The sequence below is a fragment of the Muntiacus reevesi genome, chromosome 9 (assembly GCF_963930625.1).
Source record: "Muntiacus reevesi chromosome 9, mMunRee1.1, whole genome shotgun sequence".
NCBI lineage: Eukaryota > Metazoa > Chordata > Mammalia > Artiodactyla > Cervidae > Muntiacus > Muntiacus reevesi.
In genome coordinates this window covers 73,736,533-73,763,453 of record NC_089257.1, presented here as the reverse complement: position 1 = coordinate 73,763,453, position 26,921 = coordinate 73,736,533, and the positions used below count along the sequence as shown (strand labels likewise).

Genomic DNA, 26,921 nt, shown 5'->3' with positions numbered 1-26,921 from the left:
TATATATATATACATATATATGTATAACTGATTCACTTTGCTGTACACCTGATACTAATATAACATTGTAAATCAACTATACTCCAATAAAAATTTAAAAAAAAAATTTTAAGCCACTGAGTTCACTATTGGACATTATAGAGAATATATTTTTGACACAAAGGGAAGGCACTGAACCATCCTTCCTCCAGGACTGCTAATATCCCACATACCCCATACAAAGTGATTTGACGTGCTGTTGTTCCTCTTCCCCTGACCATATCTCTTTGATATGAACATGTATTCTGAACTGGGTCAACCTGCCTGTCTGTACAGAAAAATTGAAATTGGTTTCCATATGTGTCTAAATATCTAACTTTGAAACTGAAGCAACTACAGTTTTCCACAGGGACTAAGTAGCAGGGAAAGCTGATTTGCAGGGAGATAAGGATTAAGCAGATATCAAACAGAAAGAAATATAAGAGAGACAGGGACACATGCTCCCTGGATTCTTTAGATCTTTCCCTTTCCTGATTCCAACCCCTTCCTGATAACAGCTGCACACCAGCCTGTGGACTCTGTGAAAATACCTCTGTACTCTTATGATAAGTACACTCATCTTTTTATATCATCTCAACTAAAACTTTTTTCAAAGAATCCTAACCAACACAGAGTCAATGGTGAAATGTCTATATAACATCTAAGAGGAGAGATAGTTTGAAATATGAATCTGAATACAGAGCAAGGGTTGGGGGAGGACATATGATTTTGGTAAGGGAGTAACTGAAGTCACTAGAGTAGATTAAATCATGAGAAACAGCTCAAAGTGAAGGAAAACAGGGGGAAAGGGTAAAGAAAGAAAAGACAGACTTCTTATGAACTTTAATATGTGAGATATGGATCAAAGGAACAAGAAACTAAGAAAGAATGCTTCTGTAGAAACAAAGAAATAAAAGCATTTAGGCCATGCTTATAGAAAATTCAGTCACCACTGGCTTAAAGAGGTACTGATTAATTTACCTCAAATAAGAAGATGTCCAGAACTGGTACCACAGATCAACAAGTCCATCAGGGTCTCATGTTGCTGCTCTCTCTCCTATGACCATCTTAAGCATCTAACCTTCACCTCTATGGTCACACATGGCTGTTACATCTTCCAGGTAGGAAGGAAAAAGAAAGGCAACAAAGTGATGGCCAGTAAGGGTTTTGTTATCAGGAAAACAAAAGCTTTATGTCTCATTGATCACAGCTCTGTCATTTGGCCATCCTTAACTGAAGAAGCATAGGAACCTGGAATGTTAAGTTCATGAATCAAGGCAAATTGGAAGTGGTCAAACAAGAGATGACAAGAGTGAATGTCGACATTCTAGGAATCAATGAACTAAAATGGACTGAAATGGGTAAATTTAACTCAGATGACCTTACATGTAGATCTTTAATCCATTTTGAGTTTATTTTTGTGTATGATGTTAGAGAGTGTTCTAGTATCATTCTTTTACAAGTGGTTGACCAGTTTTCCCAGCATCACTTGTTAAAGAGGTTGTCTTTTTTCCATTGTATATTCTTGCCTCCTTTATCAAAGATAAGGTGTCCATAGGTACGTGGATTTATCTCTGGGCTTTCTATTTTGTTCCATTGATCTATATTTCTGTCTCTGTGCCAGTACCATACTGTCTTGATGACTGTGGCTTTGTAGTAGAGCCTGAAGTCAGGCAGGCTGATTCTTCCAGTTCCATTCTTCTTTCTCAAGATTGCTTTGGCTATTTGAGGTTTTTTGTATTTCCATACAAATTGTGAGATTATTTGTCCTAGTTCTGTGAAGAATAATACCATTGGTAGCTTGATAGGGATTGCATTGAATCTATAGATTGCTTTGGGTAGTATAGTCATTTTGACAATATTGATTCTTCCAATCCATGAACACGGTATATTTCTCCATCTGTTTGTGTCCTCTTTGATTTCGTCATCAGTGTTTTATAGTTTTCTATGTATAGGTCTTTTATTTCTTTAGGTAGATATACTCCTAAGTATTTTATTATTTTTGTTGCAATGGTGAATGGTATTGTTTCCTTAATTTCTTTTTCTATTTTCTCTTTGTTAGTGTATAGGTATGCAAGGGATTTCTCTGTGTTAATTTTATATCCTGCAACTTTACTATATTCATTGATTAGCTCTAGTAATTTTCTGGTAGAGTCTTTAGGGTTTTCTATGTAGAGGATCATGTCATCTGCAAACAGTGAGTCACCTCTAGACAAGTGCTCAGGGCTGGTGCACTGGGAAGACCCAGAGGGATGGGTGGGGAGGGAGGGGGGAGGAAAGTTCAGGATGGGGAACACATGTAAATCTATGGCTGATTCAGGTCAATGTATGGCAAAAACCACTACAATATTGTAATTTAATTAGCCCCCAACTAATAAAAATAAATGGAAAAAAAAAATAACTCAGATGACCATTATATCTACTAGTGTGGGCAGGAATTCCTTAGAAGAAATGGAGTAGCCATTATGGTCAAAAAAAGAGTCCAAAATGCAGTACTTGGATGCAATCTCAAAAATGACAGAATGACCTCTGTTCATTTCCAAGGCAAACCATTCAATATCACGGTAATCCAAGCCTATGCCCCAACCAGTAATACTGAAGAAGCTGAAGCTGAATGGTTCTATGAAGACGTACAAGACGTTTTAGAAGTAACACCCAAAAAAGATGTCCTTTTCATTAGAGGGTACTGGAATGCAAAAGTAGGAAGTCAAGAAATACCTGGAGTAACTGGCCTTGGAGTACGGAATGAAGCAGGGCAAAGGCTAATAGAGTTTTGCCAAGAGAACGCACTGGTCATAGCAAACACCCTCTTCCAACAACACAAGAGAAGATTCTACACATGGACATCACCAGATGCTCAACACCAAAATCAGACTGACTATATTCTTTGCAGCCAAAGATGGAGAAGCTCTATACAGTCAGCAAAAACAAGACCTGGAGCTGACTGTGGCTCAGATCATGAACTCCTTGTTGCCAAATTCAGACTTAAACTGAAGAAAGTAGGGAAAACCACTAGACCATTCAGGTATGACCTAAATGAAATCCCCTATGACTATACAGTGGAAGTGAGAAATATATTTAAGGGACTAGATCTGATAGACAGACAGCCTGATGAACTATGGACGGAGGTTCATGACATTGTACAGGAGACAGGGATCAAGACCATCCCCATGGAAAAGAAATGCAAAAGGGCAAAATGGTTGTCTGAGGAGGCCTTACAAATAGCTGTGAAAGAAGAGAAGCAAAAAATAAAGGAGAAAAGGGAAGATATTCCCATTTGAATGCAGAGTTCCAGAGAATAACCAGGAGAGATAAGAAAGACTTCCTCAGTGATCAATGCAAAGAAATAGAGGAAAACAATGGGAATGGGAAAGAATGGGAAAGACTAGAGATCTCTTCAAGAAAATCAGAGATATCAAGGGAACATTTCAGGCAAAGATGGTTTTGATAAAGGACAGAAATGGTATGGGCCTAACAGAAGCAGAAGATATTAAGAAAACGTGGCAAGAATACACAGAAACTGTACAAAAAAGATCTTCACAACCCAGATAATCACGATGGTGTGATCACTCACCTAGAGTCAGACATCTTGGAACGTGAAGTCAAGTGGGCCTTAGAAAGCATCACTACAAACAAAGCTAGTGGAGGTGATGGAATTCTAGTTGAGCTATTTCAAATCCTGAAAGATGATGCTGTGAAAGTGCTACACTCAATATGCCAGCAAATTTGGAAAACTCAGCAGTGGCCACAAGACTGGAAAGGTCAGTTTTCAATCTAATCCCAAAGAAAGGCAATCCCAAAGAATGCTCAAACTACAGCACAATTGCATTTATTTCACACGCTTGTAAAGTAATGCTCAATATTCTCCAAGCCAGGCTTCAGCAATATATGAACCGTGAACTTCCAGATGTTCAAGGTGGTTTTAGAAAAGGCAGAGGAACCAGAGATCAAACTGCCAACATCTTCTGGATCATGGAAAAAGCAAGAGAGTTCCAGGAAAACATCTATTTCTGCTTTATTGACTATGCCTAAGCCTTTGACTGTGTAGATCACAATAAACTGTGGAAAATTCTGAAAGAGATGGGAATACCAGACCACCTGCCTCTTGAGAAACCTGTATGTAGGTCAGGAAGCAATAGTTAGAACTGGACATGGAACAACAGATTGGTTCCAAATAGGAAAAGGAGTATGTCAAGGCCTGTCACCCTGCTTATTAACTATATGCAGAGTACATCATGAGAAATGCTGGGCTGGATGAAGCAAAGCTGGAATCAAGATTGCCAGGAGAAATATCAATAACCTCAGATATGCAGATGACACCACCCTTATGGCAGAAAGTGAAGAGGAACTAAAAAGTCTCTTGATGAAAGTGAAAGAGGAGAGTGAAAAAGTTGGCTTAAAGCTCAACATTCAGAAAACTAAGATAATGGCATCTGATCCCATCACTCCAAAGTAATAGATGGGGAAACAGTGGAAACAGTGTCAGATTTTACTTTTGGGGGCTCCAAAATCATTGTGGATGGTGATTGCAGCCCTGAAATTAAAAGATGCTTACTCCTTGGAAAGAAAGTTATGACCAACCTAGGCAGCATATTAAAAAGCAGAGACATTACTTTGACAACAAAGGTCCATCTAGTCAAGGCTATGGTTTTTCCAGTGGTCATGTATGGATGTGAGAGTTGGACTGTGAAGAAAGCTGAGCACCGAAAAATTGATGCTTTTGAACTTTGGTGTTGGAGAAGACTCTTGAGAGTCCCTTGGACTGCAAGGAGATCCAACCAGTCCGTCCTGAAGAAGATCAGTCCTGGGTGTTCATTGGAAGGACTGATGCTGAAGCTGAAAGTCCAATACTTTGGTCACCGGATGTGAAGAACTGACTCATTGGAAAAGACCCTGATGCTGGGAGGGATTGGGGGCAGGAGGAGAAGGGGACCACAGAGAATGAGATGACTGGATGGCATCACCGACTCAATGGACATGGGTTTGGGTGGACTCCGGGAGTTGGTGATGGACAGGGAGGCCTGGCATGCTGCGATTCATGGGGTCACAAGGAGTCGGGCAAGACTGAGCTACTGAACTGAACTGAACTGAATATTCAGTTCCAGGTTCACTTGTTCCCATTTCTTTGGGGCCAGTTCTTGGAATTGTGGCAGGTCATGTCCTGGGTACAGGCTGGTCATCATGTAGCTAACTTTTCCACCTGTGTTTTAGTATCTATAAGAGAGCTCATAGGATATGACTCATGATATTATCTATAGCCGTTGAGAAAGAGCTAACAGTCCTTGACTATGCTTAATGACTACATTATTATTATTTAGTTTCCTTTGTTTCAGCATTTCTCACTTCTCTGATTAAACTTATTCTTTGGCTAAAGTTTTTCACAGAAAACAGGCAAGCAGAGGACATGATGGAGCAGGTGCAAGGGCCATAGAGTCCTGCTCCATTTCAGGGTGAGGAGGAGTAGATTTGGTAGTTGCAAAGTCCCTGGCAACCTTATCAGAACCAATGTCAGGAACATATTGGTCATGGAGCAGGCTGAAGACTAACTGGTGGGTGAGAAGTGGGAATAGACAGTCCTTTTTTTAACATTTGAAAAGGAGAATAATAGCCAAAGCAAAAATCTAAAGAAAAGACACAATAGAAAGATGTTTTGCTTGGTTTCAGGATTGTGATTATTTGAGTGTGTCCTTTGGAAGTACAAACAATTGGAAAGGGGGAGATTTGAGGGATAAATGTCATGAAATAAAGACTACTTTCAACAACAAAAAAAAGTTTTAAAAAGAGGATTAAACATATCGTTGAAAACAAAACTTATTCCTCCTAAACAAGAAAGGAAGTAAAGCTGAATAACAAAAGTATAAGTTTGGATGTGGACAAGAAAAAAGTTGAATTGTTAAAATTCTATTTTAACAAAAATACACTTTAAAACTGCTTAACTTTTAAAAGATAAACCTTGCATTCATTATTAAACAGTCTGAAGAAAGTCATGAGAATCTCGCCAGAATTCAGGTGTGCTTTGTTTACTTAGATTCCTGACCAGAAACAAGCTAAGTAGAGACCACTATGGGATTTTTTCCGACATGAAGAACAGAGACTGAGAAGAATGGGAGTTTTCATGAATATCTCACCATTTCATTTTCTTTCCTTCTCTCCTTCCCCAAACTGAAAGGCCCGATGGAGGCGATTGGCATTTTTCTCATTCTTCCGTAGTAATGAAAGCAATGAGGAAGAGATGGTCGTGGCATGAGCAATGGCCAAAGTCCTTGCTTGAAGCATCCGGAACTTGCTCTGCAAATTTATTTCAACTTTGCTCTCAACTCCTTCACCTTAGAACACCTGGGAGGTGTTCTCTCCATCCTCTCCAAGGATGGAGAGCAGAAAGCCGCAAAGATATCTGGTTCGGCAACAGTGGTCACAGAGCTGATCAAATCCGATGAAAGTGGAAACCACATTTTCAAAAATCAGAGCCGGAATCTGACAAGCCCGCCCTGACGCCTGCAAAAGAAAATGATTTTCACTTTTCATTGGCTGACCCTCCCAGAGTTGAGACCTTGTTTCATTTTCATTGGTCATCGCTGCCGTCACGTCCTTCCACCACACCCAAAACGCCCAGTGAGCTTTGGGGAAAAGTGATTTACAGAGGTCGGGGGCGGGAATTCGCGAGCAGCTAGACAATTCCGCGCCCCCCGCCCCCCGCCGCCCCTCCGCTTCCTCCTCACGGCCCTGCCCCGCCCCCTGGCCTGAAGCCACGCCCCTTCCCCCGCCGGGCCCCGCCTCTCCCTCCAGAGAGGGCGGGGACCTAGTGGCGGCCGCAGCCGCAGGAATATGCTGGAAGCCGGCTGGCGGGCGCCGGGGAGGTGCTGAACGGACAGTTCCCGCCGCTTTATTTGCCCGGCGGCGGGTAGGAGGGTGGGGCGGCCTTAGAGTCCGCTGGGCACGTGAGCGATGGAGACCATCTGGATCTACCAGTTCCGCCTCATCGTCATCGGGGACTCCACCGTGGGAAAGTCGTGCCTCCTGCACCGCTTCACTCAGGGCCGCTTCCCTGGGCTGCGCTCCCCAGCCTGCGACCCCACTGTCGGCGTGGACTTCTTCTCCCGCCTGCTGGAGATCGAGCCCGGCAAGAGGATAAAGCTGCAGCTCTGGGACACGGCGGGACAGGAGCGGTTCAGGTAGGACCCCCGGCGCGGGACCACCCCCCCCTCCCCCAGGGACCGCACCGCCCCCTCCGTCCACCTGGGGCCCCCTCCCATAGCGTTGTCCGCACCGGCCCGAGTCGGGAGTAGCTCTGGCCCTTCCCTCTCGAAAGTGCAAACACTCCATTCTCGCTTCCCCTTTGCCCCTTCTCTTCCAGGGACGACTTCCTCCTCCGCAATTTCTCACTTCTTTCTTTGGCTCCCATTTCCTGCGCCCCCTTTCCGTTTTTCCTTTCCCGCCTGAACCCAGGTCACCCTCACCAGCCCCTCTTACCCAGCACTCTGGCCCTGCTGGCATTTTTATCCCCAACTCTTCGGCTCCCCCGCTGCCTTCCTTCTCCCCAAACTCAGCGTCCCTCGCTTCTCACGCCCTGACCTGGCCACCCTTCTCCAAGCTCCAATTTTCCTCCTCTGACCGAGCAGCTTCCCATCTATGCGGCCCCGGAGAACTGCATAGAAGGATTCCCAGATTCGTGATTGATCCGTTTAGCTTCACAGCAAGCAGTGCTCCAGCCCAGATTACAGCATGAGCTCATTGGGCACCGTGCAGACGGAGATGAATGCGGTAATGGTCTGAACATCTCACAGCACCGAATGTGGTCATCAGAAACACAGGGCCAGGACCCGTGAGAGTGTCTAGTACAGCAACCAAGGACACAGACACAGCTGAGTTTTTGTGTTTCATTGTTACTGTTTTTTAAGGATTGAGTTGTCTTTAGAAGTTTGTCATCACTGGTGCCTTGTTGGAGAAAAGAGAGATGTACATACTGAGATTTGTTAGGAACTTTTCCTTTATTTTATTTATAATAGATACTTAATGTTCCAGGGTGATAAAAGATCAGAAAATACTTTTCTACTTGGAGAAGGAATACAAATAAATAGTCTCATTCTACATACTCATTGAAACCCTGAAGGATTTCACAAAAGTGACTGCCAAATAAAAACTAAATGTAAATTGTATGCATTTACTAGATATTTAAGATGGAATCAGATATGAAGCACATTTAAAATTTTTAGGATTCAAGAACTTTTTTTTAGAGAAAGGCAAGGGATCTGACATATTATAGTGTTTGGGACTTTTTTAAGGTTCTATTATCAACTGGAACTCATTAAAGCAAACATTTTGTAGTCTTCTGCTTTTGGAATAGGTACTTCTTAACCATACTTCCCAAACATGGCTCCTCCTCCCCCATCCAACACCCATTCTGAGTGAAATCAGCCTACTTCTCTGAGAAAAAGAGAAAAAGCCTCCTTTAAAATAATTTTTCAAACTCTTAATTCCTCATCTGTAAAATGGAGTCATTATGATCTCTAAGATTCATTACAGTTTTACCATTGTAAGGTTTTTTTTTTTTTTTTTTTTTTTTAATTTTATTTTATTATTTGGAGGCCAATTACTTCACAACATTTCAGTGGGTTTTGTCATACATTGACACGAATCAGCCATTGAGTTACACGTATTCCCCATCCCGATCCCCCCTCCCACCTCCCTCTCCACCCGACTCCTCTGGGTCCTCCCAGTGCACCAGGCCCGAGCACTCGTCTCATGCATCCCACCTGGGCTAGTGATCTGATTCACCATAGATAATATACATGCTGTTCTTTTGAAACATCCCACCCTCACCTTCTCCCACGGAGTTCAAAAGTCTGTTCTGTACTTCTGTGCATTGTAAGGTTGACAGCAAATTCATTCACTTATGATCTCAATCAGAGATGAACGTTAAGGTATTTCATGGTCAGTAAAAAGCATTTACTATAGCTCTTGCTGTACCCTCTAAAGTGAAGTGAAGCTGCTCAGTCATGTCTGACTCTTTGCAACCCCATGTACTGTAGCCCGCCAGGCTCCTCCATCCATGGGATTTTCCAGGCAAGAATACTGGAGTGGGTTGCCAATTCCTTCTCCAGGGGATCTTCCGAACCTAGGGATCGAACCCAGGTCTCCCGCATTGCGGGCAGACTCCTTACCCTCTGAGCCACTAAAGTGAATATAGTGAAAACATGTTCTTTATACCTTAACTTCTATACCATTACTTTATACCTTAAACGTCTAGCAACTACTGATAGTTAAGAAGTGTAGGTAGTAAAATCTTCTTGAGTCTAAAATGCTTTCCTTAAAAGTAACTCTTTAAAAAAAATTTTTTTTAATTAATTTATTTTAATTGGAGGCTAATTACTTTACAGTACTGCGGTGGTTTTTGCCATACATCGACATGAATCAGCCATGGGTGCACATGTGTCCCCCCATCCTGAACCTCCCTCCCACCTCCGTTCCCACCCCATCCCTCTGGGTTGTCCCAGAGCATCGGCTTTGCGTGCCCTGCTTCATGCATTGGACTTGCACTGGTCCTCTATTTTACATATGGTAATATATATGTTTCAATGCTATTCTCTCAAATCGTCCCATCCCCGCCTTCTCCCACAGAGTCCAAAAGTCTGTTCTTCACATCTGTGTCCCTTTTGCTGCCTTGCACATAGGATTGTCATATACTGTGTTGGTGTTTCTCTTTCCGACTTACTTCACTCTGTACAATAGGCTCCAGTTTCACCCGCCTCATTAGAACTAACTCAAATGCGTTCTTTTTTTACAGCTGAGCAATGTTCCATTGTGTATATGTACCATAACTTCCTTATCCATTCATCTGCTGATGGACATCTACGTTGTTCCCATGTCTTATTTATTGTAAAGGGTGCTGCAATGAACATTGGGGTACATGTGTCTCTTTCAATTCTGGTTTCCTTAGTGTGTATGCCCAGCAGTGGGATTGCTGAGTCTTATGGTAGTTCTAGTCTCAGTTTTTTAAGGAATCTCCACACTGTTTCTCCATAGTGGCTGTACCACTTTGCATTCCCACCAACAGTGTGAGAGGGTTCCCTTTTTTCCATACCCTCTCCAGCATTTATTGTTTGTAGACTTTTTGATGGCGGCCATTCTGACCTGTGTGAGATGATACCTCATTGTGGTTTTGATTTGCATTTTTCCAGTAATGAGTGATGTTGAGCATCTTTTCATGTTTCTATTAGCCATCTGTATGTCTTCTTTGGAGAAATGTCTATTTAGTTCTTTGGCCCACTTTTTGATTGGGTCATTTTTCTGGTATTGAGCTTTATGAGCTGCTTTTATATTTTGGAGATTAATTCTTTGTCAGTTGTTTTGTTTGCTGCTATTTTCTCCCATTCTGAAGGCTGCCTTTTCACCTTGCTTATAGTTTCCTTCATTGTACAAAAGCTTTTAAGTTTAACTAGGTCCCATTTGTTTATTTTTGTTTTTATTTCCCTTACTCTGGGAGGTGGGTCATAGAGGATCTTGTTGTGATTTACACCAGAGAGTGTTCTACCCTTGTTTTCCTCTAAGAGTTTTATAGTTTCTGGTCTTCCATTTAGGTCTTTAATCCATAAAAGTAGCTCTTAAACTTATTGTAAGGGATGGTTAAATTGTTAGATTTTAAAGCTCTTTTCCACTAAATACATCCTTGTTTTTTATTGCCTTTAAGAAGAATGTACATTTATTTTATATGTACATTTATTTTATATGTACTATTTAAACTGGCTTCCCAGGTAGCCCAGTGGTAAAGAATCCACCTGCGAATTCAGGAGACAAGAGTTTGATCCCTGGGTAGGGAAGATTCCCCTAGAGTAAGAAATGGCAACTCACTCCAGTATTCTTGCCTGGAAAATTCCATGGACACAGGAGGCTGGTGGGCTAAAGTCCCTGGGGTCACAAGGAGTCAGACATGACTGAGCACACACACACACACACATTTAAATCAGACAGTAACACTCATAATAATGCAAGGACATTTAGGGAACACTTACTGACAGTGAGTCATACTGTATTTTGTTTGGCTTTTTACCAAAGATGTATTCCTAAATTTATATATATATCAGTGGCTGCCTCCAAATACTTGCTTTTCTCTCATTTAGCAGAACAATTTCTCCATAAAATTGCATTAAACAGTTATTGTTAAATCATTCTGTACCTTCCTCTAAGAAAATACAGATACTTATTTTGAGTAAGTGCATTTGTTTCATAGAAAGGCACTATTTAGTTCATGAATGTATAGTCCTGTCATTAGTTGTAATCATACTGTTTAACTGTAATCAGGAATTTGTGGGAAACATTCCATTTACATTCTGTTTGGAGGTTTGTTGGTGATCAGATATAAACAAAAACAAATCAGTTTTAGACAGTTCAGGAGATAGCTTAAAAGCATAAACAAATATGTTATAGGACAACAAAGTAGTGAGCTTATGATTATGATATAAATAGCCTTAAGTTTTCTTTTTCTTGGGGGTGGGGGTGGGGGACAGGCTTCCCTCGTGGTTCATCTGGTGAAGAATCTGCCTGCAATGTGGAAGACCTGAGTTTGATCCCTTGGTTGGGAAGATCCCCTGGAGAAGGGAAAGGCTACCCGCTCCAGTATTCTGGCTTGGAGAATTCCATGGACTGTATAGTCCATGGGGTTGCAAAGAGTCAGAACAGGACTGAGCAACTTTCACTTTTCATCTTTTTTTTAATCCATCTTCTTTTTTACCCAACTTTATTAAAGTAATAATTGATAAAGCCTTAGTTTTTAAAGTTCAGAGCATATATTAATATGCTTGTAGCCAGTAACTAGTCACAAAAAAAAAGAACAAAATCAAAGTGAAGAAAGTTGAGAAAAATGATGAACATGTGAGCATCTGTAAATCGTAGCATAATACTCAATTGTTAAAGTTTTTGTTATTAACGCTGTTTTAGTCAGAATAAATGTTAAATTGCTGTATTAAGGATACTTATAATTACAGTGCCTTATTTAATGATAGTTCATTTCTCTCTTGTTTAACAGTCTCAAGGTAAGTGGTCCATCATTCAGGACCATCATTCAGATGCCTTCTCTCTTACTCTCTTACTATCCAGGCTGTCATTCAAGAGAGAGATCATTCTCTCTTACTTTCCTACCATCCCTAGAACATTATCATCATCTCTGTGGACAAAGCTGGGTTGTAGGCACACTGTGTGCCTGTTCCGGGAGAGGGGAAAGAAAGGATCTAAACCAAGCAATGTTTCTTTTAAGCAGGCGAGGCCAGTGTGGTGCAAATTCCTTCAGCTCTCAATTCATTGAGAAGAAATAGGTTATAAGGCCACGCTTATGCAGGGCTACCATGTGCTCGGGGGAAAGGGAAGATGGATTTGGCATTGTAGGCACTGGGTGCAATCACCACTTCCATTTTTTAATCATCATAGTGGAAGAAGTTTATCAGGAAAGGAAACAAAAATATTGTTTAATAGTATTAATAGGGATAAATAAGTGTAAATATGACTAGATATATAGAGAGCACCAAATGTAAAAATATAAATTTTGAATTTTTCTCATGAAAAGCGTTTAAGGCAATATGAAGATAAAATGAGATATAGCAACATTAGCTGTGGGGATAGAAAATCTGAAGCTTCAAGCCAGACTTGGCCTTTTATTTCATGTTGTCTGACCTTTGGGTTATTACAATTACAGCCAGAGATTGTAAAGCTCAGAGAATAATGTCCTCCTAGTGCAGTGCTTCTCAAAATGTGTTCTGCAGAATACTCATACCATGTGATTCTTTTTAAAGGATGGGTTCTCTAATCAAATAAGTTTGAAAATCCTTGTATTCCATTTCTCTCTTACAAAATTCATATCAAAGACGCCAAGAAGTCTTGAGTAAAGAAACCTATTTACCTTTGATTAAACTAGCATTTTCACCATTTATTTGAAGGACTATTCTTAAAATATGAAAATCTATGATTAGTAGTGTTCTAAGTAGTATAATTTGGGGGAAACTCCTTTGAATTGCTTTAGTCACATTCCTTGAGCAGAACCAAGTAAACTTTTGAAGTTTGGAGCAACAGAAAACCTGCAGATCTTGGTTAACCTTTTCCTCTAGCTCCTCTTCTACTGTGTATCTTTCTCTTCCTTATGTGTCTTACCCTTCCTTAAACTCCTTATTTTTTAATTTTCCTTCACCCTCCTCATCTGTCAGTTTCTACTCGTAGTTTCCTCCCACCTTATCTTCTTTAATTTCATTTTAATGTGTCTTTTTAAAATCTCATTTCTTTTTAGCTTATTTCTCCGTATTTATCCCTCTGCTTCTCTTATGTCTCTGTTTTCTCCTTTGTCACTTCAAAACATTCATATGAAGTAAGTATTTAAAAGTGGTTTGTTTTCTGTTCATAATTTTAAGAGTAAGCATCATGAACATTTTCTATTTTTTCTTAATAGATCATTTAAGATTTCTAAACTAAATGGGTTTTTCTTTTGTTTTTAATTAATCGTTTATTTTTGGCTGCACTGGGTCTTCCTTGCTTTGTGCAGGCTTTCTCTCATTGCAGCAAGTGGGGGCTATTCTTCGTTGCAGTGCACGTGCTTCCCCTTGTGGTGGCTTCCCTTGTTGCAGGAGCACAAGCTCTAGGCGGTGGGCTTCAGTAGTTGTACCCCTCCAGGCCAGAAACTGCTGCATGCAGGCTGTAGAATGTGCAGGCTGTAGGGTGCATGGACTCAGTAGTTGTGGCAGCATGGGCTTAGTTGCTCCGCAGCATGTGAACTCTTCCCGGACCAGGGATCAAACCCATGTTCCCTGCATTGGCAGGCAGATTCATTACCACTGCACCACCCTGAAAGTCCTGTTTTTCTTTTTTAAGGAATCTTTATTTGATCTCCACCCTCCTTACTGTGGTTCATGATCGTCAATGGAGATTTTCTGATAGCGGATTGGTAGGCTCATAATTACATATGTAATGGAACAAAGATTGTCTGCAATTAAGTGCTATAATCATTGCAGTCTGCTGTAGTTCCAAATTATTAGAAACAATAGAAAGCTGGGCTCTATTTGTATTGAGTGATCAGATAATACGGTGTTTTGATTAAAATTATCTGTGTTGTAAGTAACAGAAATAAAGCCAAATTAGATTAGATATAGGGGATAAATTATAAATGATACCAATTTCATGAGAAGCAAAATCTCAGTGAACATACAGGTGTCCTAACAACATATGTTTGTGGATTTTCTCTCTAGTCTATTTCCATTATCCAGTGCTGTCAGCGCCCAATTGTCTCAGTCTCTGAGCCTCTTATTCAAATTCTTAAAAGAAAAAATATCATTGATTTTTGATTGGCCAGTGAGTCAGCTCCCCTAAGGTTGGGTTATTAAGATAATATACACATAAAATACAATGGAATTATACAAATTTCGAGATATGTTTTATAAGTCATACAAAGCAAATGAATCTGTAGGAGTCTACTTTTTGGGAAAGAGAAATTCACAGAAGAAAAAAGTGTAACAGTCACCCCAAAAAGTATACTTTCTCATGTTTCAGAGTAAAATGATATGTAAAAAGAAGCCAGCATCGTTTCTAACAAGTGTAGCAGAATGTGGAAAGATGACCCTTGTAGCCAAGTGTATTTTTATATGCTGAAATTTATTTTCGTTGTCCATTCAGAACAGTCAGACCATTTTGAGTGATTGCATAGTCAGTACAGTTAAGAAGTTAGCCATTAAATTCAAAACCCTGTGATTGGTTTTCTTAATTTCCTTTTTCTTCAGTGAATCAATTGATTTTGCCTACGTAGCCATAACCTCAATGACATATTGGTATATGAAGGTGACTATACATCCTCTTTAGTAACTAAATATTGTAAATAAAGTAGACTAAATATTGTACTTCAGTGTTTGAAGAGCCTAGGCCAGCAGCAGGCAAAATTGCAAAGTAAGTAGAATGCATTCTTAGGGCCTTTTGTGCTTTCCTACTTTTTCTTTCCTTCTGTTTTTGAACAGTAAGATCTTGACCAGCTCTTCTGTTTTCCCTTCACATCTCAGTTGAAAAGCCATTCCTTAATTCTGCATCCTAGCTTCAGAGAGAGAAGTAGCTGGAAGACCAAGAGATACAAAAATATTGAAAGAATACGGTTCTTCTAGGAGTATTTCTGTTCTAAAAGAGAATGACCACCTGGTATCATCTTGAAGTAATGTTTCCCTGTTGGTGGAGTTGTGAATCTGTGGCTGAAAGGTGTTGGGGTTTCCTCTCATCATGCTGCATCAATGACCACCTATTCTTACACACTGGCCCCACATTTAGCTTTCAAGGAAACGGCTAGAAGAAAAATTAGTAATGTTGTCAGTATATGGATCACTCATTAAAGTTTTCCTATGAAAAAAAGTGCTTTGCTTAGTCTCAGAGAAAAAAAGACAATAAATTGCTACCCATTCTTGGTCAGTTTTGATAGCATATAAAGATTTCTTAACAACTTAGCCTCCATAGACATTTTACTTAAAGTTTAAAGAGCAACTTCTTGGAATGATATGAGATTATTTATTTTGATGTTTTAAAGAGTCAGTTATTCTTATCCTAACTGAGTTAGAAGAAATCTGCATTCTCCAGTCTGTTCTGTGAAGTGGTGGAAAAGAAAGGTGAACCACTCAAATAATACTGAGGTACACACACACACCAGAGAACATCAGATTTTAATTTAATAAAATATTTGCATTCTTTCTGAAGTGAAATCCTACAAAGCCTATACTTTATGATACCAATAAATCTGCCTCCAAATGTCAGTAACTTTTAATCAATTCTGACAATATGTAATTCAGAGTTCATTTAAAAATTATTACCCTACACAGTCTACCTCACTTATCATGAAATAAATATCATTAAAAACCCATTGTTTTCTGAAAGGAGTCACTTCATGTAATGAAGTACTATTCTGAGCTATAGGAGTTCCAGAAAAATGTGAAACAGAGGTCCAGTACACTTCAAAGTTAAAAGTATATTTTTAGTTTAAGCTGTGAAAGAGTTTCAAAATAGTGTGTGTATCAGAGTCAGACATGACTGACGCGACTTAGCATGCATGCGTGCATTGGAGAAGGAAATGGCAACCCACTCCAGTGTTCTTGCCTGGAGAATCCCAGGGACAGAGGAGCCTGGTGGGCTGCCATCTATGGTGTCGCACAGAGTCGGACACGATTGAAGCCACTTAGCAGCAGCAGCTCTGTATATAAGCATGACTGAGTAACTGTCGATGGCTTGGTGGCATATTATTTTATTTTGGCTTAAATTTAGTGTTCTTTAAAACATTCTTAAAATGTACTGAATTCTGTTTTTTCTATTTCCTTCCTATGGTAATGATTCATTTTTAATTGAGGAATAACATGCTAAATAAAATTATTTTTTTACTGGTAATAAGTCTTTAAGACCATCCACTCATACCAATATCTAGGATATAAATAAACCATCAAAAATGTCACAATGCCAAAGGAATTGGTAAGGTAACAGAGACAGAATTCTCTCTTAGGTTTATTTCCACTTCACAGGTATAATGAGTGCATTAGAGTCACCTGAGAAAGGTCTTTAGCAAGCCAGGCCCCAAAAGTTATCAGTGACTTTTCTTGGCAAAATATTATCCTTCTGTTGTGGCTCAGGCCATAAAGAATCTGCCTGCAATATAGATAGACCCAGGTTCAATATTTGGGTTGGGAAAATCCCCTTGAGAAGGGAATGGCTACCCACTCCAGTATTCTCACCTGGAGATACTGCCATGGACAGAGGAGTCTGGTGGGCTGCAATGTCTAGGGTCACAAAGAGTTGGACACAACTGAAGCTATTTAGCATGCATGCATATGCCTATTTCTTCCCCTACTTTTTGTGTAATTGGTCAGAATCTCTGTCTAAATTATCTTCCTGTATCAAAAGTGGTTTTTCATCTGATTCTTCAACCTTTCCAAATGTATTTCTGTTTTGTAGGACATAGTGTGATATGGCCAGAAACAGATAAGGCTAAATGACAGCCTTAATAACAGACTTCTGCCTCAGAAATACAAAAGAATAGTGTGTGGCCTGAACTGAACCCTCTTCTCTGAGGAGAAATCAAGAGAGAATACTGCAAATGGGAGTTAATAGATATTATGAACTTCTTGACTATAAGAGAAGACATTAAAAAAAAGAGAGAGAGTATAGATTCTCAAATTCTAGGTATTGCTTATCATTTTTCTTCAGAGTAGCATTTTTCAAAGTAATAGGAATAATTTGAGTAAAAGTTTCCTTGATAAAATACTATTAGAAATGCTGGGGTTTTGCAAGATTTCTCAGAGCTTTAATATAATACTAACATTCTAATATACTTTGTAAACACCCAAGACATACATGGTGTTTACCAACCCAGAGTCCCATTACGTAGAATGAGAAAGACTAGCGATTTCTTCAAGAAAATCAGAGACACCAAGGGAACATTTCATGCAAAGATGAGCACAATAAAGGATAGAAATGGTATGGACCTGACAGAAGCAGAAGATATTAAAAAGAGGTGGCAAGAACACACAGAAGAACTATACAAAAAAGATCTTCATGACCCAGATAACCACAATGGTGTGATCACTCACCTAGAGCCAGACATCCTGGAATGCGAAGTCAAATGAGCCTTTGGAAGTATCACTACGAACAAAGCTAGTGGAGGTGATGGAATTCCAGCTGAGCTATTTCAAATCCTAAGATGATACTGTGAAAGTGCTGCACTCAATATGCTAGCAAATCTGGAAAACTCAGCAGTGACCACAGGACTGGAAGAGGTCAGTTTTCATTCCAATCCCAAAGAAAAGCAACGCCAGAGAATGTTCAAACTATCATACAAGTACCCTCATTTCACACATTAGCAAAGTAATACTCAAAATTGTCCAAGCCAGGTTTCAATAGTATGTGAACCGTGAACTTCCAGATGTTCAAACTAGATTTAGAAAAGGCAGAGGAAGCAGAGATCAAATTGCCAACATCCACTGGATCATTGAAAAAGCAAGAGAGGTCCAGAAAAACATCTACTTTATTGACTACACTAAAGCCTTTGACTGTGTGGGTCACAACAAACTGTGGAAAGTTCTTCAAGAGATGGGAATACCAGACCACCTGACCTGCCTCCTGAGAAATCTGTATACAGGTCAAGAAACAACAGTTAGAACTGGACATGGAACAACAGACTGGTTCCAAATAGGAAAAGGAGTACATTAAGGCTGTATATTGTCACCCTGCTTATTTAACTTATATGCAGAGTACATCATGAGAAATTCTGGGCTGGAAGAAGCACAAGCTGGAATCAAGATTGCCAGCAGAAATATCAATAACCTCAAATATGCAGATGACACCACCCTTATTGCAGAAAGTGAAGAAGAACTAAAGAGCCTCTTGATGAAAGTGAAAGAAAAGAGTGAAAAAGTTGGCTTAAAACTCAGCATTCAGAAAACTAAGATCATGGCATCTGGTCCCATCACTTCATAGCAAATAGATGGGGAAAAAATGGAAGCAGTGACAGACTTTATTTTCTTGGGCTCCAAAATCACTGCACATGATGATTACAGCCTTGAAATTAAAAGACGTCTGCTCCTTGGAAGAAAAACTATGACCAACCTGGACAGCATATTAAAAAGCAGAGACATTACTTGGCCAACAAAGGTCCATCTAGTCAATGCTGCACTTTTTCAAGTAATCATGTATGGATGTGAGAGTTGTACCATAAAGAAAGCTGAGCAATGAAGAGTTGATGCTTTTGAACTGTGGTGTTGGAGAAGACTCTTGAGAGTCCCTTGGACTTCAAGGAGATACAACCAGTCCATCCTAAAGGAAATCAGTCCTGAATATTCACTGGAAGGGCTGATGCTGAAGCTGAAACTCCAATACTTTGGCCACATGATGGGAAGAACTGACTCATTTGAAAAGACTGTGATGCTGGGAAAGATTGAAGGCGGGAGGAGAAGGGAACAACAGAGGATGAGATGGTTGGATGGTATCACTGACGTGATGGGCATGAGTTTGCGTAAGCTCCAGGAAGTTGGTGGTGGGCAGGGAGGCCTGGCGTGCTGCAGTCCATGGGGTCATAAAGAATCAGACACGACTGATTGACTGAACTGAACTGAACTGATTTTGAGAATCAGTAGAGAGATTAGAACACTTCAAAGAAAAAGTGTAGGCAATTCCTTAACTTTTAGAATATATTTGAGAACCTCGCATGGTTTCTTATCTCATTTGATTCTCTGTCTCTTTTTAAAAGTTATTTATTATTTTAGTTTTGACTGTTCTAGGTCTTCCTTGCTGCACAGGTTTTTCTCTAATTGCGATGAGCAGTGGCTACTCTCTAGTTGTGGTGCACAGGCTTCTTTTGCAGTGGGTTCTCTTGTTGCAGGGCACAGGGTCTCGGGTGTGCAGACTTCAGTAGTTGCAGCTCCCAAGCTCTCGAGCACAAGCTCAGTAGTTGTGGCACACGGACTTATTTTGTTCCACGGCATGTGACATCTTCCTGGGTCAGGGATCGATCTCGTGTCTCTTGCACTGACAGGCGAACTCTTTAATGCTGAGACACCAGGGAAGCCCTCTGTCTCTTTTGCTGGTGCTTCTAGGTGAGTTCGTCAGGTCTCCATTTCAAAATTAAAAGGTACACTCACTTGTTTTAAGGGCTACAGAAAGGTTATGGGAGTAGGAAATCAAAAGTTAATGTAGCAAATAGATGAAATTTAAGACATATTTGATAGGACTGGAGGATAGACTCTGAAAAGAGAATCAGAAGTGGAAGAGAAGGTATAACTAATTGTGTAGGAGAGAACTGTTGGAGGCAAGGTAAATCAGTGAGAGTTGAACTGAAAATAAAATCCAAGAAAATTCCATGGACTGTATAGTCCATGGGGTGGCAAAGAGTCAGACACGACTGAGTGACTTTCACTTTCACTTTTCGGCTTCCCGGATAGCTAGTTGGTAAAGAATCCACTTGCAATGCTGGAGACCCCGGTTCAATCCCTTGGTTGAGAAGATCCCCTGGAGAAGGGAAAGGCTACCCACTCCAGTATTCTGGCCTGGAGAATTCCATGGACTGTGTGTGTAGTCCATGGGTCCATGTAGTCCATGGGTCGCCAAGAACCGGTCACGAGTGAGTGACTTTCACCTCACCTCCATGTGGTTTCTACCCTGAAAAATACTTTGTGTACAACCCCACTGCACTCCCATCTCTAGATCCCAGTTAATTACTGTGTCTATGCAAACCATTATTTTTCTTGTATATTCAGAAACAAAAGGAGAAATAGCTTTACACAATAGAAGTGATGCTGATAACTGACAGCAAACACTTGTGGCTGCAATGACAACCAACTTTCCTCTGCATGCAGTACTCAGCGACTGCACTGCCACACTTAGTAACAGGAATGACCCGAACCCACTGCAACAGAAGAATTTATATGACGTTTTTTGCCTTGATAAACAAGGAAAGATACTGGGTATTAAGCAAAGCTACAAGCAAATACTGGCTATGGTGTCCTGACATTTCAAAAGTACTATGGACTAGCTTTCTGCTTTTTTCAAGAGAAACTGAAATCCATCAGAATGATGATTTACCTGTGGAAATCTATGCATTTATTTAAATTAACTGGGTACAAGGCACTAGATACAAAAATAGATGTAAAACTAAATAAGATATAGTCTCACATTCAAGGTCCATGCTGTCTCTATACTGGATAGAGCACAGACTATATTGCAATCCAGAAACTGGCCAAATGTGGTACCTTAAGTAATACAGAATTTTGTTTCTCTCTCCCCTGTCTTGATAGTCCAGCATGAGCAGTTCTGGACTATCTAGGTGACTATGCCTCAGCTTCAGTTTCCAGGGTTTTCCAGTCACTGCCATTCCTAACAGGCAAGAAGGAGAAAGATGCAGCCTAGGGCAAATGGCTTCTTTAAGCAGATGAACCTCAAACCGTACATGTAATTTACCATGTTCCATTGATCCAAACTTAATGATATGCCAAAACTTGCTGTAAGAAAACTGGAGAAATATAGTTTCAATGTGAGTTGCTGTGTACAAGCAAAAACTCATGGAGTTCTATTACTAAAAGAAGACAGGGAGAATAGACCCTGAAGGACAGTTAGAGATCTTTCTCACAGGCTCATAGCAAAGAAAGGTAATAAATAATTGGAATAAAGGCTGGTAAGTACTAAAATAAGTTCTGGTGGCAGAACAAAGAGAGAAATTGTCTTCTGTGTGTAGGGTGAGGGCTTGTTTCACAGGATGTATCTGAAAGAATGTGGTCCTTGCTGCTGGGACATGAAGGATATGTTAGTAGTAAGAGAAATAACAATAGAAAGCAATAACAATAAACTGGAAGAAGTGGCTTCCAGTAATGACAGCAGATTGAATACCTATGCCTTTTTTAGTTTTTTTTTTTTTTTCTGAAACCTCACTAAAGTAACAGTAATTTTGTTTTTTAACCATAGATCCTAGCAAGAATAGGTAATAAGACAACAGCAAAAAAAAAAAAAATTTGAAGTAAGGAAGCAGATGGAGGAATGATACATGAATTAGCAATTTAAAGAAAATTAGCTTCTAAGCTAGGGGGTAGGAAAAGCGAAAAACCAAACCAGTATATATCACTGAGTCCTCTAAAGACCCAGGAAATGGTGACACCAGATACTTCTGAATTAGAGATGCTAAAATAAGGATCATTGATTGTCAATCTGTCTAAGAAAGATTGGGTCCTCACATCCCTTCCACCATTCCATGCAACAGCTGACTTCTTCCCGCACATTGGCAAAAAACTAGAAATTTATTCTTTGAAAAAGTTAAACATAGAATCTCTTACTGGAATGATCAGGCATAATTGAGGTTGGGATCCCTTATTAAAAGTAAGGACTTTAAGTGAATGTGTGCATGCTGTGTGCTAAGACTGTTTAGCTTTCTTCCCTGTCTTAGCTTCCAGAGTGCTGACAGTCAGATCTTCACCCTTCAAACAGAACATTGGTGAAATCATTTCAGAAGAATTTGACCAGGCCAAGAAGAAAGACTTAAGATACCGACATTAGCAATTCCTCAACTAAATGATCCATCCTGATCATCTTATGAGTTAGGCTTTTAGTCTCAATGAAAGACTGCAAGAAATATTAGGAAATCCAAAATATGAAATCTAGAGACTGAAATAAACAGAATCCAAAAGCAACCAGAAAAACAAATTTGATAAGGGAGAGGGGAATGTTTCAGAAGTACAGCCCCTCCCCCCGCCCGCCAAAATCCCTGTATTTAACTTTCTCAGAGGGAAAATAGGAAAATATTGCAATCATAAAAGAAGAATAAATACTGCTTTTTCAAAAGAATAGTCTGAGGAAAAAAGAGCTTTTGGAAACACAATAGAAAAAAGTAAAACACTCAATATAAAGTTTGGAAAGTCTCTCAAAAAATAGGACAAAAGGACAAAGACTTAGAAAATAGGAAAAAATATATATATAAAATATATATATATATTTTTTTCTTTAGTTAGATGACTGTCCCAATAGGTTCAATAAAAACGCAACGGGCATTCCAGAAAAATGGAACAGAAAAAACAGGAAAGAAATGATCAGTGAAGCAATTTAAAAAGTATTTCCAAGGTGTAGGGACCTGAGTTTTCAGATGAGAAGAGCCCAGCACAATAAATAAAAGTAGACACATTCTAAGGGACATTGCCATGAAATTCTAAACCCTGGGTCCACAGAGAAGTTCCTACAAACTTCCGGGGTAGGGCAGGGGAGGGATATGGATAATAGGTAATAGGTCACGTGAAAAAGATCAGGAATCAGACTGACTTCACACTTCCTGTAAACAACAGTTGAACCTAGAGGGCAATGGAAAGATTTCAAAATTCTGAAAGAATTCTGTGTCTGACCATGCAACTGTGAAAACAAAATAAAAACAAGCAAAACTTCAAAATATTACCTCATGCATCTTTTTTTCCTCATGCATCTTTTTTTTTTTTAAAGCTTTTTATTTTGTTTTAGGGTATAGCCGATTAACAATGTTGTGATTCAGGTGAACAGGAAAGTGACTCAGCCACACATATACATGTATCCATTCTCCCCGAAACTCCCCTCCCATCCAGGCTACCACATAGCACTGAGCAGAGTTCCCTGTACTGTACTGTATGTCCCTATTGATAATCCATTTTAAATATAGTGTGTATACATGTCCATCTCAAACTCCATAACTGTCCCTTCCCCTCATCCTTTCCTCTGGCAACCATAGTTCATTCTCTAAGTCTGTGAGTCTGTTTCCGTTTTGTAAGTAAGTTCATTTGTATTATTTCTTTTTAGATTCTGCATTAAGGGATGTCATACAATATTTCTCCTTCCCTGTCTGACTCACTTCACTCAGTATGACATTTTCTAGGTCCATCCATGTTGCTGCAAATGGCATTATTTCATTCCTTTTAATGGCTGAGCAATATTCCATTTTTTATATGTACCACCTCTTTATCGCTTCCTTTGTTGATGGGCATTTAGGTTGCTTCCACGTTTTGGCTATTGTAAACAATGCTGCAGTGATCATTGGGGTGCATGTATCCTTTTGGACCATGTTTTCTCCAGATACATGCCCAGGAGTGGGATTCTTTGGTTATAGGTGGCTAAAGCATTGTAGCTTTAGCATCAGTCCTTTTATTTCTAATTTCATAACACTGTGATCAGAAAAGATGCCTGATGTGATTTCAGTTTTCTTAGACTAACCAAGGCTCACCTTGTGGCCCAGCATGTGGTCAATCCTGGAGACCCTTTCATGTGCACTTGAGAAAAATGTGTAGTCTGCTATTTTTGGATGGAATTCTCTATAAACACCAATTAAGTTCATTGGGTGTAAAGTGCCATGTAAGGCCTGTGTTTCCCTATTAATTTTCTGTCTGGATGATGTGTCCATTGATGAAAGTGGTCCACTATTATTGTATTACTGTTGATTTCTCCCTTTATGGTTGTTAGTATTTGCCTTACATATTGAAGTGCTCCTGTGTTGGGTGCATATATATTTATAATGGTTATATCTTCTTGGATTGATCCCTTGATCATTATGTAGTGTCCTTCTTTTCTCTTATAACAGTCTTTGTTTTAAAGTCTATTTTGTCTGATATGAGTATTGCTATTCTAGCTTTCTTTTGATTTCCATTTGCATGAAATACTTTCTCCCATCCCCTTACTTTCAGTCTGTAAATGACCCTAGGTCTGAGGTGGGTGTCTTGTAGACAGCATATATAGGGTCTTGTTTTTGTATCCACTCAGCCAGTCTATATCTTTTGGTTGGTGCATTTAATCCATTTACATTTAAGGTAATGATTGATATATATATGATCCTATTACCATTTTCTTAATTGTTTGGAGTTTATTTTTTCTTTTCCTTCTCTTGTGTTTCCTGCCTGGAGAAGTGCCTTTAGCATTTGTTGTAAAGCTGGTTTGGTGGTGCTGAATTCTCTCAGCTTTTGCTTGTCTGGAAAGCTTTTGATTTCTCCATCAAATCTGAAGGAGAGTCTTGTTGAGTAGAGTATTCTTGACTGTTCTTCCCTTTCATCACTTTAAATGTATCATGCTCTTCCTTTCTGGCTTACAGAGTTTCTGTTGAAAAATCAGCTGAAAGTTATGGGAGTTGGCTTTATATGTTATTTGTCATTTTCCCCTTATTTCTTTTAATAGTTTATCTTTGTCTTTAATTTTTATCAGTTTGATCACTATGTGTCTCAGCATGTTCCTTCTTAGGTCTATCTTTCCTGATACTCTCTGCACTTCCTGGTATTGGCTGACTATTTCTTTTCCTATGCTGGGGGAGTTTTCAGCTGATTATCTCATCAAATATTTTCTCAGGTCCTTTCTCTCTCTCTCTCTTCTCCTTCTGGGACCCCTATAAATATGAATGTTGGTGCACTTAATGTTGTGTCAGAGGTCTCTTATGCTGTCTTCGTCTCTTTTTTTAGTTTTGTTTGTTTTGTAATATTCTGTTTTATGGCTGTGATTTCTATCATTTTGTCTTCCAGGTCACTTATCTGTTCCTCTGCCTCAGTTATTCTACTATTGATTCCTTCTAGTGTATTATGCATCTCTGTTTGTTCTTTATAGTTCTTCTAGGTTTTTGGCAAACATTTCTTGCATCCTTTGCATTCTTTTCCTCACATCATGGATCATCTTCACTATCATTATTCTGACTTCTATTTCTGGAAGATTGCTTATCTCCACTTCATTTAGTTGTTTTTCTGGGGTTTTGTTACTTCATGTGGGGCGTAACTCTCTGCTTTTTCATCCTGATTAACTTTCTGTAATGTGATTTTTGTTCTAACCATTGTGGGATCGTGGTTCTTCTTCTTCTGTCTGCCCTCTGATGAATGAGGCTAAGGCTTGTGCAAGCTTCCTGATGGGAGGTACTGATGGTGGGAGAAACTGGGTCTTGCTCTAGTAGATAGGGCTGTGCTGTTAATTCAATTATCTGCTCTTAATTCAATTATCACTCTCTCCTTATTAGTTTGGCCTGAGGTTACCCAGCCCTGGAGTCTATAAACGCCCTGCATGCATGCCTGTTTGCTCAGTCGCTTCAGTTATGTCCTACTCTTTGCATCCCCATGGACTGTAGCCCGCCAGGCTCCTCTGTCCATGGGATTCTCCAGGCAAGAATACTGGAGTGGGTTGCCATATCCTCTTCCAGGGGATCTTCCCAACCCAGGGATCAAACCCACATCTCTTATGTCTCTCTCATTGGTGGGCAGCCTTTTACCACTATAGCCACCTGAGAAGCTGCCATGGTAGGACTGATGGTGACCTCCAAGGGGGCTCACGCCAAGGGGCACCTCCTAGGACTACTGCTGCAGTGCCCCCATCCCTGCGTCAAGCCACTGCTGATCCACACCTTTGCAGGAGACCCTCAAACACTAACAAGTAGACGTGATTCAGTCCCCTGTGGGGTCCCTGCTCCTTTCCCCTGGGTCCTGGGGCACACAGGACTTTTTGTGTGTGTGCCCTCCTAGAGTGGAGTCTCTGTTTCCCCTGGTCCTGTGGGAGTCCTGTTATCAAATCCTGCTGGCCTTCAAAGTCAGCTTCACTGGAAATCCTAGTCCCTTTGCTGGATACCCAGGCTGGGAAGCCTGACTCAGGGCTCAGAACCTTCACAACAGTGGCAGAACTTCTTTGGTAATATTGTTCTCCAATTTGTGGGTTTCCCACCTGGTGGGTAAAGGATTTGATTTTACCCTCCTACCATCTCGTTGTGGCTTCTCCTTTGTCTTTGGTCGTGGGGTATCTTTTTTGGTGGGTTCCAGCATCTTCCTGTTGATGGTTGGTCAACAGCTAGTTGCAATTTTGGTGCACTCACAGGAGGACATGAGCACCCATCCCTACTCCACCATTTTGAGCCAGTCTCCCTCATGCATCTTTTTTAGGAAGGTACTTGAAGATGTGCTGTATATATCTCTCTATATATATAAACACAGACAAGCACACACATGCATGTAAAAGAATAAACTAGGAATGAAGACATGGGCTACAAGGAACAGGAGATTTACTTCTAAAGAAAATCAAAGGAAATGCCCTAGAAAATGGTGAAGGGAGATCCAGGATGCTATCTCTGCCCCAGATACCAAGGACAACCAGGTCTGATTGATTGGAGCAGGGCAGAAGATTGTAGGAGAGAATCCTCAAGAAGGTGAAATTGACAGATAAGCTAACAGGTATGAGCTTTCTACAAGATGGCAACTGGCAGAGTTTGGGGTTGGAATATTGAGGACTGCATGGAAAACTTAGCAAAAAAAAAAAAAAAGGAAGGGAAAAAATGTGGTATTGAGGACTTACTCATTATCTGATGCTTCTTTTCCTCTGGACACATGGAAGGAATATATTTCCTTTCCCTCTTGCACTTAGAATCATATGACTATCTCTGGCCAATGAATTTGAGTAGAACTCACACG

At 40.1% G+C, this 26,921-nt stretch overlaps 2 protein-coding genes across 2 annotated transcripts in view; one reads left to right on the top strand and one right to left on the bottom strand.

The window, feature by feature from the left end:
- The window catches only part of SLC35F2 (solute carrier family 35 member F2), a 118,304-nt gene extending 111,931 nt beyond the window's left edge, over positions 1-6,373 (bottom strand). Inside the window, exon 1 of the mRNA XM_065944826.1 lies at positions 6,147-6,373. Within this exon, the coding sequence (XP_065800898.1) occupies positions 6,147-6,154 (8 nt within the window). The 5' untranslated portion in view covers positions 6,155-6,373. The remainder of the gene's footprint in view (positions 1-6,146) is intronic.
- Positions 6,374-6,951: 578 nt separating this feature from the next.
- RAB39A (RAB39A, member RAS oncogene family) overlaps positions 6,952-26,921 on the top strand; it is a 34,852-nt gene continuing 14,882 nt past the window's right edge. The window contains exon 1 of the mRNA XM_065945263.1: positions 6,952-7,190. Within this exon, the coding sequence (XP_065801335.1) occupies positions 6,964-7,190 (227 nt within the window). The 5' untranslated portion in view covers positions 6,952-6,963. The remainder of the gene's footprint in view (positions 7,191-26,921) is intronic.